At 37.4% G+C, this 13,714-nt stretch overlaps 1 protein-coding gene across 1 annotated transcript; it reads right to left on the minus strand.

Annotated features, from left to right (window-relative positions):
- Window positions 1–1,066: 1,066 nt before the first annotated feature.
- Window positions 1,067–13,475, minus strand: LOC121431127 (high-affinity choline transporter 1-like). Its single transcript, XM_041628630.1, has 8 exons — window positions 13,239–13,475; window positions 11,856–11,969; window positions 8,670–8,825; window positions 7,858–8,006; window positions 6,794–6,919; window positions 5,849–6,002; window positions 4,098–4,315; window positions 1,067–2,427 (listed from the first exon to the last, which is right to left on the minus strand). The coding sequence occupies exons 1-8, from the start codon at window positions 13,402–13,404 to the stop codon at window positions 1,906–1,908; spliced, it is 1,605 nt and encodes a 534-aa protein (XP_041484564.1). The 5' UTR covers window positions 13,405–13,475; the 3' UTR covers window positions 1,067–1,905.
- Window positions 13,476–13,714: the final 239 nt, after the last annotated feature.

Here is a 13,714-nt window from a genome sequence, read left to right on the forward strand (position 1 = left end):
GGTCTTATATTTCATAAGATCAAATTTGATCATAGAAACGCGACTTACATGTATTTTCATTAATATGATTAAGATGTCATTGCGAATTGCATTTATCGTTGTATGCGTTGTCTTTTTCTTGCATACGCATTAATCTGTATTTAATTTGATTTATTTATTTTCGCGAATATCGGCTCAGGGAGCATGCGCAGTTCAAAGTTCAGGGAACATATCGAGCATGAGCACGTGCAGTTCTCCCCATGAAAGTATATCGAAATATAGACGGAGCTCGAAGAATACTATTCTGAGCTACTTGCAGCAACGGCTTTCCTATTGAAATTATACTTTGTCACATGATCGCGAATTGACCAATCGTTTATCTAGAATGCTCATGAATATTCATAAGAGGGATATATACATACATATATATATATATATAAATTATATATATATATATATATATATATATGATCTGGCAATAAGATTAAAGAATATCCATTTAACCCTTTTAAGAAAGGATTTCTACATGAACATTTTAGATACTTTAAAGGGAATGAAACCTTTGGAATAAAGAATAAAGAAAGCTTGAGAAAAATTGGACAAATAATGATAAGCTTATGAGCATTTGAATATCGCGATCACTAATCCTATTAAGATTGGAATTGGCAATGCGACTAAGATGTGTGATGTCACATGTGAACAACTTTCCCTTTGATTGACTATGAAATGCTCCCAAAATGTCTCTTTTTTGCTCTTTCTTATGGTGATCCAAACTCTTTATCCATAACAATCTTTGAAACATCTGTAGCACATGTCTTCCTATACAAAGAATACAGGATCTACCGATAGATGTGATAAAAGAGGCAGTTTAAGTAAAATGTATACTAAAGTAATCAGAGAGTAGTTCAGAAGTGACATCACACATCTTTGTCGCATTGCCAATATGAGGATTTCTATAGCATTAGTGATCGCAATATTCAAATGCTCTAACTTTCTCATTATTTGTCCGTTTTTTCTCAAACTGTCGTTGATCTGTTTCTTTTATTTTTCTGTTTACACATAAGTTATCTTTTTTTCAAATATTTCATTCTCCTTTAACTTATTCACCGTAAAATTTTTATACAGCGTCATATATCTATCTATTTCGAGATGTATACCCCGTGCTTTAATAGCGCGAACTGCCTTCCACCGTTCGATGCATTCAATTTATTAGTCCTGTCAGGTACCCTCACCCCATCTGGGATGAGTGCAGCACAAAGTGGGGGGGGGGGTAAACAAACACACCATGGTTGGGATTCGAACCCTCGACCCTCTGATTGAGAGACAAGAGTCAGAACAACTTGACTGCGACTCCCATGTGGGTAATTACTGTTTTCATTGATTTTTTTAGGGGGGTGAATATGGTAAAGATAGCAAAAAGACATAACATTCTAAACAAATAATAGATATAGAGTATAAACATGGCACGTAAAGGAAATATTCAGCCAGCAATCCAGATGGACACGGTTATTTCCATATGCTACAGATTACAGCCACACCAAAAAAAGGATCCAAATCGAACATTGTAGTAATATAGCTTAAATCGGTCTGGAGTCAGTTCCCCCTGTGTGACCGGTAGATGGATTTAAAACCTCTCTGTGAAAAGGGGAATATGAATACTGAAGCACAAACAAACGATAATAATGAGTGTGAATTATTCAAAATTGGGTAAGTTTTAATGCAAAAGGCCTACGTACAATTTACAGCGCAGGAAGTAGGGAAACACATCGAGGTTTTCGTAGATCAATCAAGATTGTTAAAACTTTTGTCATTATATTTAGTTATACCTTACCTATTCAGATTTTTTTTATCATTACCCTTGCTGCTATTGTTTCCTGGTTTCACCTGAAATAACAAGAATTGGCCATATTAATTACAAATCAATGCTTAAGTGTCTTTACGATCAATGATCTCGAAAGCTTGTACCCCGTGACTATTGACCTCTTCATCGGGTCGGACATACTCCTTGTAGTCCTTATTGACTACGCATCTGAAGACATCGTAACGAGGGGGAATGTGGCCTCGTGTGAATAGGAAGTCTGTGGTGTACGAGACGACGACGATGACGACAAACGATACCATACAGGCTAAGGTGCGAAAAGGGAAAAGCTGCCCGAGCTTCTCGTCGAAATAAGGGTAGTGGATGATGTATGGTAGACTGAGCGCGGGTTCTCCACCAAGTAGCCGCAGAAGAAGTCCGAGTGCGAAGCCAAGGGCCGAACCGTAGGTGTTGGATTTCTGGACGTGTATAACACACACGAACTGCGGGAAGAGCACGACGTAGACGAAATCAGAGCACAGGACGAAGAGGATGTAGATGGACTTTACCGTCAAGGCCATGACGGTGGCAATGGTTGCAACGACGATCACGGAGGCACGTAGGGCCCACATCATTTCTCGCTCTGAGGCCTATAATGAAATCAGATGAGAAAATGTCTCTAGGGTTAAAGCAAAGAATATGTGAAATTTGGTATCAACATCGTAAAAGGCTGATTGTAATGCGTTTTGTCTCACCTTCATAGCAGAGTAAGACTATACGCGCCGCTTTTCCGACGGCGGCGGCGTCAACTCCAAATCTTAACCTGAGGTTAAGGTTTTGAAATGACAGCATAACTTAGAAAGTATATAGACCTAGTTCATGAAACTTGGCCATAAGATTGATCAAGTATTACTAAACATCCTGTTTGAGTTTCATGTCACATGACCAAGGTCAGAGGTCATTTAGGGTCAATGAACTTAAACCATGTTTGGGGAATCAACATCAAAATCTTAACCTAAGTTTAAGTTTTTGAAATGTCGTCATAACTTAAAAAATATATGAACATAGTTCATGAAACTTATACATAAGGTTAATCAAGTATCACTAAACATCCTGCATGAGTTTCACGTCACATGACCAAGGTCAAAGGTCATTTAGGGTCAATGAACTTTGGCTGAATTGGGGGTATCTGTTGAATTACCATCATAACTTTGAAAGTTTATGGATCTGATTCATGAAACTCGGGCATACTAGTAATCAAGTATTAATGAACATCCTGTACAAGTTTCAGGTTACATGATCAAGGTCAAAGGTCATTTAGGGTCAATGAACTTTGGCCAAATTAGGGTATTTGTTGAATTACCATCATAACTTTGAAAGTGTGTTGGTCTAGTTCATAAAACTTGGACATAAGAGTAACCAAGTATCACTGAACATCCTGTGCACATTTGAGGTCACATGACCAAGGTTAAAGGTCAATGAACTTTGGCCATAATGGGGGTAGCTGATGAATTACCATCATAACTTTGAACGTTTACGGATCTGACTCGTGAAACTTGGACATAAGAGTAATCAAGTATCACTGAACATCCTGTGCGAGTTTCAGGTCACATGATCAAGGTCAAAGGTCATGTAAGGTCAATGAGCTTTGGCCACGTTGGGGGTATTTGTTGAATTACTATCATATCTTTGTAAGTGTATTGGTCTAGTTCATAAAACGTTTAAAAAAGAGTAACCAAGTATCACTAAACATCTTGTGCGAGTTATGGTAGTTTTCAAAATCAGCACTGCTGCTATATCAATTCGCGTGATGCAGGTGAGACCGCCAGAGGCATTCCACTTGTTATTATTAAAAAATGGAATTGTATTTTAGTAAAACTAGAATAGGCATAGACATCCCACCCCCTGCTCCACTAGTCCGCTATGCAGACTCTGAATGACTCGTATGGTGGGATCTCGGCGCGCGCAGCGTTATTAGCTAGTTATTAGCACTGACTCTTCTCACATTTCTTTTTACATAATTCGATATGTGTAACATTTATAACATCGACAACAGTCCTGTAAAATACTGACACCAGAAGGACATCAGGGGAGCGTTTCATCAACATTTTTTTCCGACAAGTTGTCAGATATGACAACTTTCCCTGATTCTGATTGGCTGGCAGGTACTGTTACCATGCTAATTGTCGGATAAAACAATACTTGTCGGATAAAATCCTTTCATGAAACGCTCCCCAGAGCTTTGATTTGTTTGAAATATCTTCTTTCTTGGGAGAGGGGGTCAGCTTTGCAACCCAACAAAATACCAACTTAATATTACCCTTGGTCTGATGATATTCTTGTAGACGTTTCTCACAAACATGGAGCTGGAGGCGAGCACGGACGAATCGGTGGACGACATCACCGCGGCGGAGATCGCCCCTAGTCCGAGGAAGGCGACCACAGGAGGGGTGAGGTACTGGATAACGGCCGGGAGAACGATCCCTGGATTTTCGTATGGATCGGTTCTGTTCAGAGGTATGTTCGTCATATTCCAGTCTGCACATATGATAAAGATATGATATATGATAAAGCCGGGGTAATAACACTGAAGTGCTAATTTAGCACTTCCAGTGTTTGCAGTGACTGCACTACCAGTTCTTGTTTTCTAGTTCAAATTTAAATTAGAAAATCAGCACTCGAAGTGCAGTCACTATACAAGCACTTTTATAGTACTAAATTAGCACTTCATTTTTTACAGTGAATGATACCAAGTATCAAAGCGCAGTTGAGTATATGCACATAGTAACTACATGTACGCTATTTGAATGGACATATTATTATTATTATCATAAAGATATCAACAGTAACTTCAACGATAGCCCAAAATAAGGTCCCTTTCGCAAAGCATCAGAACGATATCTTACAAGGAATGCTAGTTGTAATTTGACAAAGAAGCAAGAAAAAACCCAGGGCCATGCCTATTCAGGACATCTAATTAAAAGAATACAGTGAGTAAGTTTGGACCCTTTCGCGGATTGAGGACCCATTTCATAAAACCTTTCAACTATAGTCATTTCGTGACTGTGGTTTCAGGGCTAAGTAGCCAATCGCAAATCGAGTGTTCAGATGGTTTCTGTATATGTCTAGTTACAACAATTAGACAATGGAAAAAGTACAGTACAGTTACAATATAGTAACAATAATAGCAGGGTTGGCAATATTACAAGCCTCTGTGAAACGTGTCCCTCATCTCCAACGACGAAATCATTTAGAAACTACCTAAGATGATAAATACTGTATGTATCAAGTAACGTTTGGGTGACGAAGTGTGGATGTAGGTGCCTCGTTCACAGGCATACATTTGGTCATGTTGGTCGTGAGAAGCCTCAAAGAACACAACAAGACAAGATAAAACCCGTTATAGCCCGGCACTAAACTACACCAATGTGCATATGGTGATAATGGTTCTTTTTATGTTAAAGTCGCGAAACGCGCGTAGCGCATTTATTATCAAAAGGCGAAAAAGGAGACCGAAGAGTAAAGCAAATACAAAAACGAATGGAGCATTTTGAATTACAGTTTCTCGGTTCGATCCTCAGACATTACGTAATTTCCTCCGACAATACAGATCAACAATGTGCTGGTCTCAGCTCAGGAGAAGAAAATCGGTACCTGGCAGGCATTTATTTCTAAAAAAAAAAAAAAGCTTCTGCGCACTCTAGACCGCCAGACCAGTGCCAGGAAAATTATATCCAAGTGCTTTAAAAGCGCAGAGAGACGTATTATAATGGTATATGCGTTACACAAGAACTGTATATTATTTCATTATTATTACCATTATTATGACTATAGTAATAATGACTGTTATAGTTATTACCATTATGATTATAAGTAGTAGTAGTAGCAGTAGTAGTAGTAGCAGTAGTAGTAGAAGTAGTAGCAGTAGTAGTAGTAGTATAATTATTTCTACCGTTATTTATCATTATCATTATTGGGATTTTTATTGTTATAATTATTATTATCATTATTATGATTATTATTAGCTCCGATAAATGTTTTAAATTAATATGAGTAAATGAAATCCCTCACCCGTGCTGGCTCCAACAGCCCCCAGAACATATGCAGGTATACTGAGGACAAGGCATCCAAATGCAGCAACGATTGAGAGATTTTGGGCAAGGTCTGGGGTCTTTGCCGATAGAGCCCTCTGGTAATAGGCCTGCCAGGGAACCCCTCCAAAGATCTAAATTTTGTTATGAAAATGAAAAAAAAGGAAAACGAAAATCCATATTTTATTGTTCGAAATAGACACGAAATGAAATACTCCGAAAATTTGCTTTTCCCCATTGATCGTGGGCCCGGCAGCCGCTGTTCAGCGCCAGATCGACGAGGCTCTATCCCTTTAATCGTTGAACGCCAAACAGGGTAGTAGCAACTCCAATCTTTTAATATCCGAATGGTCTATTATCAGTAAAGTGTCATTTGGTCTAATACTGGTAAGTACGATTAGTTATTTGGTCTTATGCCACTTCGTCTATACTGATTAGATGAACTGTTTATAAACCAAATATGAGTATATAGAATCTTGTCGGCCACTTGTGTACTAATTCAATGGATAAATTTAAATGCGAAGTATGCATGTAAAAATATTGCATGGTAAAATAATATGAACCGTAATAATTAAGGCGTATTATGTGCTCAATCAAAAACTTCAATGAACTTTACTTTAGTGATCACAAGAATATAATAATAATGAAAATGGGTTAAGTCATTATTGATCGACCATAAATCTTCATACATGAATGAATACGAATCCTTATCATAAATCATTATTATAAATGAAATACTAGCATCTTTTCTTGACATGGATGTATAATTCTAATGTTACCTATGTGTTTTTACTATCAAGAACCAAACCTTAGTTTTGCAAAACCACGGGGTGATTATTCCCCATGCAACTTTAATGAAACAGATCAGTGATCAGTGAACAACTAAACAAACTAGAAACAAAGTTGTGTCATTCTGCCAACTTACAAGGAGGAAACAGCTGTCGAACCATTGCCCTATGAATTTGTTGTCCCACTCGCCGATCCACTTGTCTGAAGTCTCAGGCAGGGGCGCCACTGCTTCATTTGTGAGTGCAAATGGTACACAGAACCACTGTTTTGAAAGGAAAAGGTGAAATGATATTGTTACACAGTGCATATTTAAATGTAATCGGCTGTTAGAATATGCGATCCGTGTTGCTTAGCAGTGTGCCATAATGCTCGAGGTGATTGAAGGTTATCATCACTTGTATCAACACTATTACCACTATCATCGTCACAATCAATAGCATTATTTTTGCCATTATAATCATCGCTATTATTATGATTATCATTATCATTATAATCATCGCTACTATTGTGATTATCATCATTGCAATAATGGTCATTAGAATCTTTGTTATCAATTATCAATATTTCTTTTGGTGGTGTTGCTTTTATTTTTGAAGTTGCAGTTAATAAGTAGGCCGCTTAATTACCATGGTTACTGTAAAATGCGGGAACAGCAGCGTCAGGAGTAGGTTTAGTAAAACCAGGAGTAGGAGTAGTTATTGAAGTGGCAGCATCACCAGGACCAGAGTAGTAGTAACTCTATAGCAACAGCATCAGGGGAGTGTTTCGTCAACAATTTCACCCGACACGTTGTGAGATCTGATATCTTTTCCTGATGTTGATTGGCTGAGAGGCACTGTTGCTATGGTGAATGTCGGACAAATAGGGAATTGTCGGAAGAAAACGTCCGACATGTCCTTTCATGAAATGCTCCCAGGATGTAATAGCAAAAGTAGTAGTAGTAGTAAAAGTAGTAGTAGTAGTATTAGTAGAAGAAGAAATAGTAGTAGTAGTAGAAGTAGTAGTAGTAGTAGTAGAAGTAGTATTAGTAGAAGTATTAGAAGTATTAGAAGTAGTAGTAGTAGTAGTAGTAGTAGTAGTAGTAGTAGTAGTAGTAGTAGTAGTAGTAGTAGTAGTAGTAGTAGTAGTAGTGGTAGCAGAAGTAGTAGTAGTAGTAATAGCAGTACGTTTATCTAATTAGTATCACGAGGTATAACTTACCAAACCAATAAAAATACAAGCTAGTTGAATTATATCGGTATAAGCCACAGAGAAAAGCCCACCAAAGAGTGTGTAAGAAGCTGCGATACACGCTGAGATGATAACGGATAGGTTCTGATCTAGCTCCAGGATAACACTGATCGTTGATCCTGTGGTAAGAAAGGGGGAGAGAGAGATGGGGGAGAGTTTAGGGAAAGTGGTAAAGAAGAATAAAGGGAAATTGGAGATGGGAGAGAAAAGGGGGAATGTGTGAGAGACAGCCAGGAGAAGATGGATGAGAGATGTGTAAGAAAAAGATTTAAAGAGAATGAGAGGGAGCAAGAAAAGGAAATGGATGAACAAATTTGTTTAGAATGTATGCCATGTGTGTGTTTTGTGTGGGTGAGAGTAAGCCTGCGCGGGCGCGCGTTTGAAATATCTATTTTTCAACGAAGTGCATGCCCATATAATACAGTTAACGAGAATGCGTACAGCTTTCCATTTATTTGAATGTAGGATAAAAGAACACACTAGGTTGCTTAAATGCCTTGCTCACTGGCATAGGTGCCGTATCTTGGGGTCGAAGCTTGGTTTCATTTATCTAGTCGGGCGCCTTAGCCCACTCCGCCACGGCACCTCCAATAGCTAGCTCCAACTCCTGATGGGTGCTTCTACAGCCCGTCCCCCAAAATGTCCCTCTGACATGCGGCTCTATTAATTCACAAATATAGTTTTCTTCTCAATTACGTATACAGATTTAGAAAGCTCATTTCATCTTTAACTTTCTATGAAAACTTTCATTTTTATTGGCGTCGAGAATAGACTCGCATTACCTAAAGCAGCTAAGATGGCGGCACACCAAAGAAGTTCCCCTGTAATGGCAGATAAAAAGATGATCCCTCCCATTCGATTACCGAACTTCTCTTGAAATGGGTCGATCATTGTGATGTAATTTGCTGCCCTCATCGGCTTAGCAAAGAAAATCCCATCTGAAAATAGAAGAGAGATAAATAGAACTTCTCATTATATCTTTTCAAGTGACTATCGTAAAGGAACGGTCATTTCTAATGGCACAGTTAGGAAGATCATGTGGTTACTACGCGACATAAACATTATGCAGGTGGGCCGATGCTTTTCGTCATGAAGGGGATTTGACAAAACTGTTTCTGTGTAATTGCACCTTCCGTTCGTTGCGGAACGAAAACTCCATAATAGCAGCCACAACTACAAACGATGGGCTTCCTCTCCCAATGAAATGTTATATGCTTCCTATAATGAAAAACATTGGGGCGGAAGCGGAGGGGGGACATGTCTCCCCCCCCCCCTAATTTTTTTTTGATAGGCCCAACCTTTTTTTTTTGCTTGTCAAAAATTATGATGGTCCGCCCCTAAACTTTTGGTTGATAACGTTTTTCTTTCTTTTTTTGGGGCTTGTCAATTTTGTTTCCTGCGTCCCCCCCAAAAAAAATTCAGGTGGACCCCTGTTGCACCCACAAATGTAATAACGCCCACACATGTAATAACGCCCACAAATGTAATAACACTTTACCCACAAATGTAATAACACTTTACCCACAAATGTAATAATTTTTGATCGCCCACAAATGTAATAATGACTTTACCCACAAATGTAATAAATTTGAAGGGATTTTTGGCGAATCCGTTCTAAACCAAAATCCTATAGCAATGCGTTCATATAGCACAAAAGTGCAAAGTCTTTTTTTCAGACCGGGTTAAAAAAAATCATCAAAGTACAAGTCCAAAGTCTTTTTTCCAGACCCGGTTATTTCAAATATTATAATATAAATCCAAAGTCTTTTTTCCAGACCCGGTTGTTTAAAAAAATATAATAAAAGTCCAAAGTCTTTTTTTTTCCAGACCCGGTTGTTTCAAAAATTGTGATATAAGTCGAAAGTCTTTTTTCCAGACCCGGTTGTTTCAAAAATTATAATATAAATCCAAAGTCTTTCTTCCAGACCCGGTTGTTTCAAGAATTTTAATAAGTCCAAAGTCTTTTTCCAGACCCAGTTATTTCAAAATTTATAATATAAGTCCAAACTAAGATACGATAATGATATTCCTGTGGAAAAAATGGGAATCGAGCTTAGTCTTTTCTCCAGACCCAGTTAATTAAAACTGGTGGAATTAATGTCTTTGTTGTTATTTCAACTTATACGGTGTATATTGTGAATATGTGCACTAAGAGTAAATTGAGAATCAAGCGTAGTCTTTTCTCCAGACCCGGTTATCTGTTATTTAAACATTATGAATAACAGTTTAAAAACAGTATAAAGACCCCATAATCGTATTAATGCTGGATATAGTGTAGTCTTTCGGCCCGACCATTTTTTTCTTTAAAAAACGCTAATAGTAAGAATAAAAAAAATCAAAGTCTAAGACCAAACAAACCTTCAACCTAAGAACCTGTTTTAAAAGAGGTTTAGAGTGTTGTCTTTATTCCAGACCTAAAACAGTTACGAAAAAAAATATTCTAACATAAGACCTTATATTCTTGTTCTCGTGGAATAACACGAGTTTTAAAACGTACTCTTTCCTCCAGACCCGGCTATTAAAAAAAAGTAACTGAAAAACTTCAAATCTAAGACCAAATTTTCAAAGTCTCACCCAGTAAAATTATGTCTTTTTTTAAATAATACTACTACCCCTACAAAACATTGTAATAACGCGTGGGTAAAGCAGACATCCTTTCTCCAGACTTGGTTACTATTTGAAAAATAAAATAGTTTTTACAAATATTCTAAAACGAATACCCAATAATCTAATTACTGTGAAACAACATGAAGACCGATTGTCGAAGAACGACTTTCCTCCAGACACAATTATTTCAGGAATAAAAAATCAATAAAACTCAACCCCCAACAACGAATCTAAGAACCAACAATCCTCCAAATTAAGACCATGCATGTAGAAAAGCACATGTTTAGAGCGTTGTCTTTATTCTAGACTCGGTGATTTAAAAATGATTTAAACAATCCTAAAAACAAAAGACTCATATTCTTATTCTTGTGGAATAACACGAGTATTACGCTTAGTCTTTCGTGTGGACCCGGTTATTTAAAACATAAAGAAATATTGAAAAAATGACAGCTGAGACCAATCTTCAAAATTAAACCCACTTAAAATGCTTGGGCTTAGAGTGTTGTCCTTACCCCTCACCGACGTATATTATAACTTTTGAAACGACCGGGTCTGAAAAAAAAGACTTTGGACTTGCATTATAGTTTTTGAATTAACCGGGTCTGGAAAAAAGACTTTGGACGTATATCATAATTTTGAAACAACCGGGTCTGGTAAAAAGACTTTGGACGTATATTATAATTTTGAAAAACCGGGTCTGGAAAAAGACTTGAAGTTGTACTGTAATATTTCATTAACCGGGTCTGGAAAAAAGACTTTGAATTTTTGTGCTATATGAACGCATTACTATAGGATATTAGTTTAGAACGAATTCGCCAAAAATCACTTCAAATTCATTACATTTGTGGGTAAAGTCATTATTACATTTGTTGGTAAAGTGCATTATTACATTTGTGGGTAAAGTGTTATTACATTTGTGGGCGTTATTACATTTGTGGGTAAAGTATTATTACATTTGTGGGCGATCAAAAATTATTACATTTGTGGGTAAAGTGTTATTACATTTGTGGGCGTTATTACATTTGTGGGCGATTATTACATTTGTGGGTGTAACACCCCCCCCCCCGAAAAAAAATGTTTGTAGTTCCCTTCCCCCCCCAAAAAAAAAAATATATATATATATATATACATATATATTTTTTTTGGCTTCTCAAAAAAATTTGGTGATCCCTTCTAAAATTTAGGTTGATAATTTTTTTTTTTTGGGGGGGGGCTTGTCAATTTTTTTATTTTTTACCTGTGTCCATCCCAAAATTTCAGAAAAAAACGAATTGCGAAGTTTGTGTTTGTAGATAAAAAGTCGAAGCTTAGACTTAAACCATTGCTATACATAATTAAGTCAGCAAATGAAATGTACTTACTTACTATGAAACTAAGGCTGTACCCCCACGGTGCCTGGGCCCAAACAAGACCCCACCCTGGGGTGAAAACTACTTCGGCTGTGCCATTGATGTAACCTCCTCCCACCCAAGTGGCTGTTGAAATCATGGAAAGAGAGTGGAAACATTAAAGCAAAAAATGGGGGGAGAGATTTTAACCTCCGTACATGTCGGTCAATAATCATGGTTATGCATAAGCCATTGAGAATTTGTCAGTATTTGAGAGAAGGTGATAGGTACATATTTATTGGAAGATTTTGGAAAAATCGCTATTTTCAGATATAAAAAAAGACATAAATCGTTTAACATGAATGATTTCTTCTGTAATTAATTTGCTTGTAAAAAAAATTGAATCGGTCGGATATTGAGGAATCACAATGAAAATTATGATTTGCCAAAATTAGCACGCCTTTTTAAACCAAAATCCTTCATTTCTGTGTGCATTGGGATATTTCATTACTTTTTTACACACCAACCGGGATGTCCCAGGTCAAAGTAGCCATGCCAAATAATTTTCATCACATTCGAAACCGGTTTCATATGGTCAATGTATATCTTCTAATAAGAAGAAGTTCCCCCTGACAAATTGGTTTGAATAAAAGCAGAAAAAAAGCATGAAATATTTGCGAAAGTTTGATGAAAATCCGTCATAATATAGTAGAGTTTAAATGTTTAAAGTTTTGATTCTATGACGTCACAGACAACCAGCTCCTCCATTCGTCGTGAGATATCAATTTCAAAAGGGCGATTTTCGAAAAGTAATGAAAAACTTTACTTGTGCGGTAGAAATGGAGTTTAGAGAAAATATATTGCATGATCTTTGGGGGCTGCTCCATATGATGTGAGAAAAAAATCTAAACTCTTGTTCTGTAATGAATTTTCATCAAATCTTCACCTCATTTTTTTCTCTTTGTTTTTTTTTTTTTTTGTTTTTGCTTTAAATGATCCAGATTAGTGACAGTGTGAACTTTCCCTTTACCGCCATTATAATACGTTAAATGCCAATTGTAGGTTTAGGCATACTTGTGTAGGACAACCAATCCAAGTTCGTCGGGCATGCGCAGTAGCAAGTTGTCGCACAGTCACGTACGGAGCTTTCAGCGACGAGCCCTTTTAACATTTCTTCCTTTTTTATCAAGATAGAGGAATAAATGTTAAAAGGACCTACCATACGTCCAATGACTTTCTGTACACGTATTTATGTCCTGAAAGAGTTATCGATTATTGGCTTCAAAATACAGCAAAACAAAATCATCACTTTGGCGGGAAATAACAGATTGGCTCCATAGTGACACGGTATAGGAAAATGCACATGCGATTGGGCGTGGTCAATGTCCTACCCCGCCCATTCCTCCTTTAACTCACCAATCAGCGTAAACAGGCCCACAAACCAGCCGAAGTCCCGGTTTCCCACCATCACACGTTCGGTGTCGCCACCGCCCCTTGTTTTCTTCGAGGCCCACAGGCCCACAGCGAGGATGACCAAGTAGAAGAAGACCATCCCTGCGACTCCGCCCCAGTGGACAGCCATGACTGCGCTGAACTGTTGAGCTCTCAGAGTGAAAAACTTATCGTGGGCTTAATTGGTCAAGATTAGAGCCACGATTCCTGCAACGGGGTTGGGATTTTTTTCAGATTCAGATTCAGATATTTTTATTGTCCAATTGCAATCAAGTACAAATGGAAATTCAATTTGTTCGCACAAAATAATTTAGAATATTACATGATACACACAGAAGATTACACGATACATATAATACACATTATACAAATTAACAAGCAAAGATAAGAGAAAGTAAGATAAAGGCAGTGGGGTAACATAATTTCAAGTATGGCTATTA

This window comes from Lytechinus variegatus, chromosome 17 (genome assembly GCF_018143015.1).
Source record: "Lytechinus variegatus isolate NC3 chromosome 17, Lvar_3.0, whole genome shotgun sequence".
NCBI classification, from domain to species: Eukaryota; Metazoa; Echinodermata; class Echinoidea; order Temnopleuroida; family Toxopneustidae; genus Lytechinus; species Lytechinus variegatus.

Bases quoted from the DNA above. Each gene is read 5' to 3' on its own strand.
- LOC121431127 (XM_041628630.1), bottom strand. From the start codon at position 13,404: ATGGCTGTCCACTGGGGCGGAGTCGCAGGGATGGTCTTCTTCTACTTG. The intron at 8,007-8,669 runs GTAATGCGAGTC...TTCTTACCACAG, and splicing joins CGCCATCTTAGCTGCTTTAG to GATCAACGATCAGTGTTATC. The intron at 4,316-5,848 runs GTGAGGGATTTC...TCATATGTGCAG, and splicing joins GGCTGTTGGAGCCAGCACGG to ACTGGAATATGACGAACATA.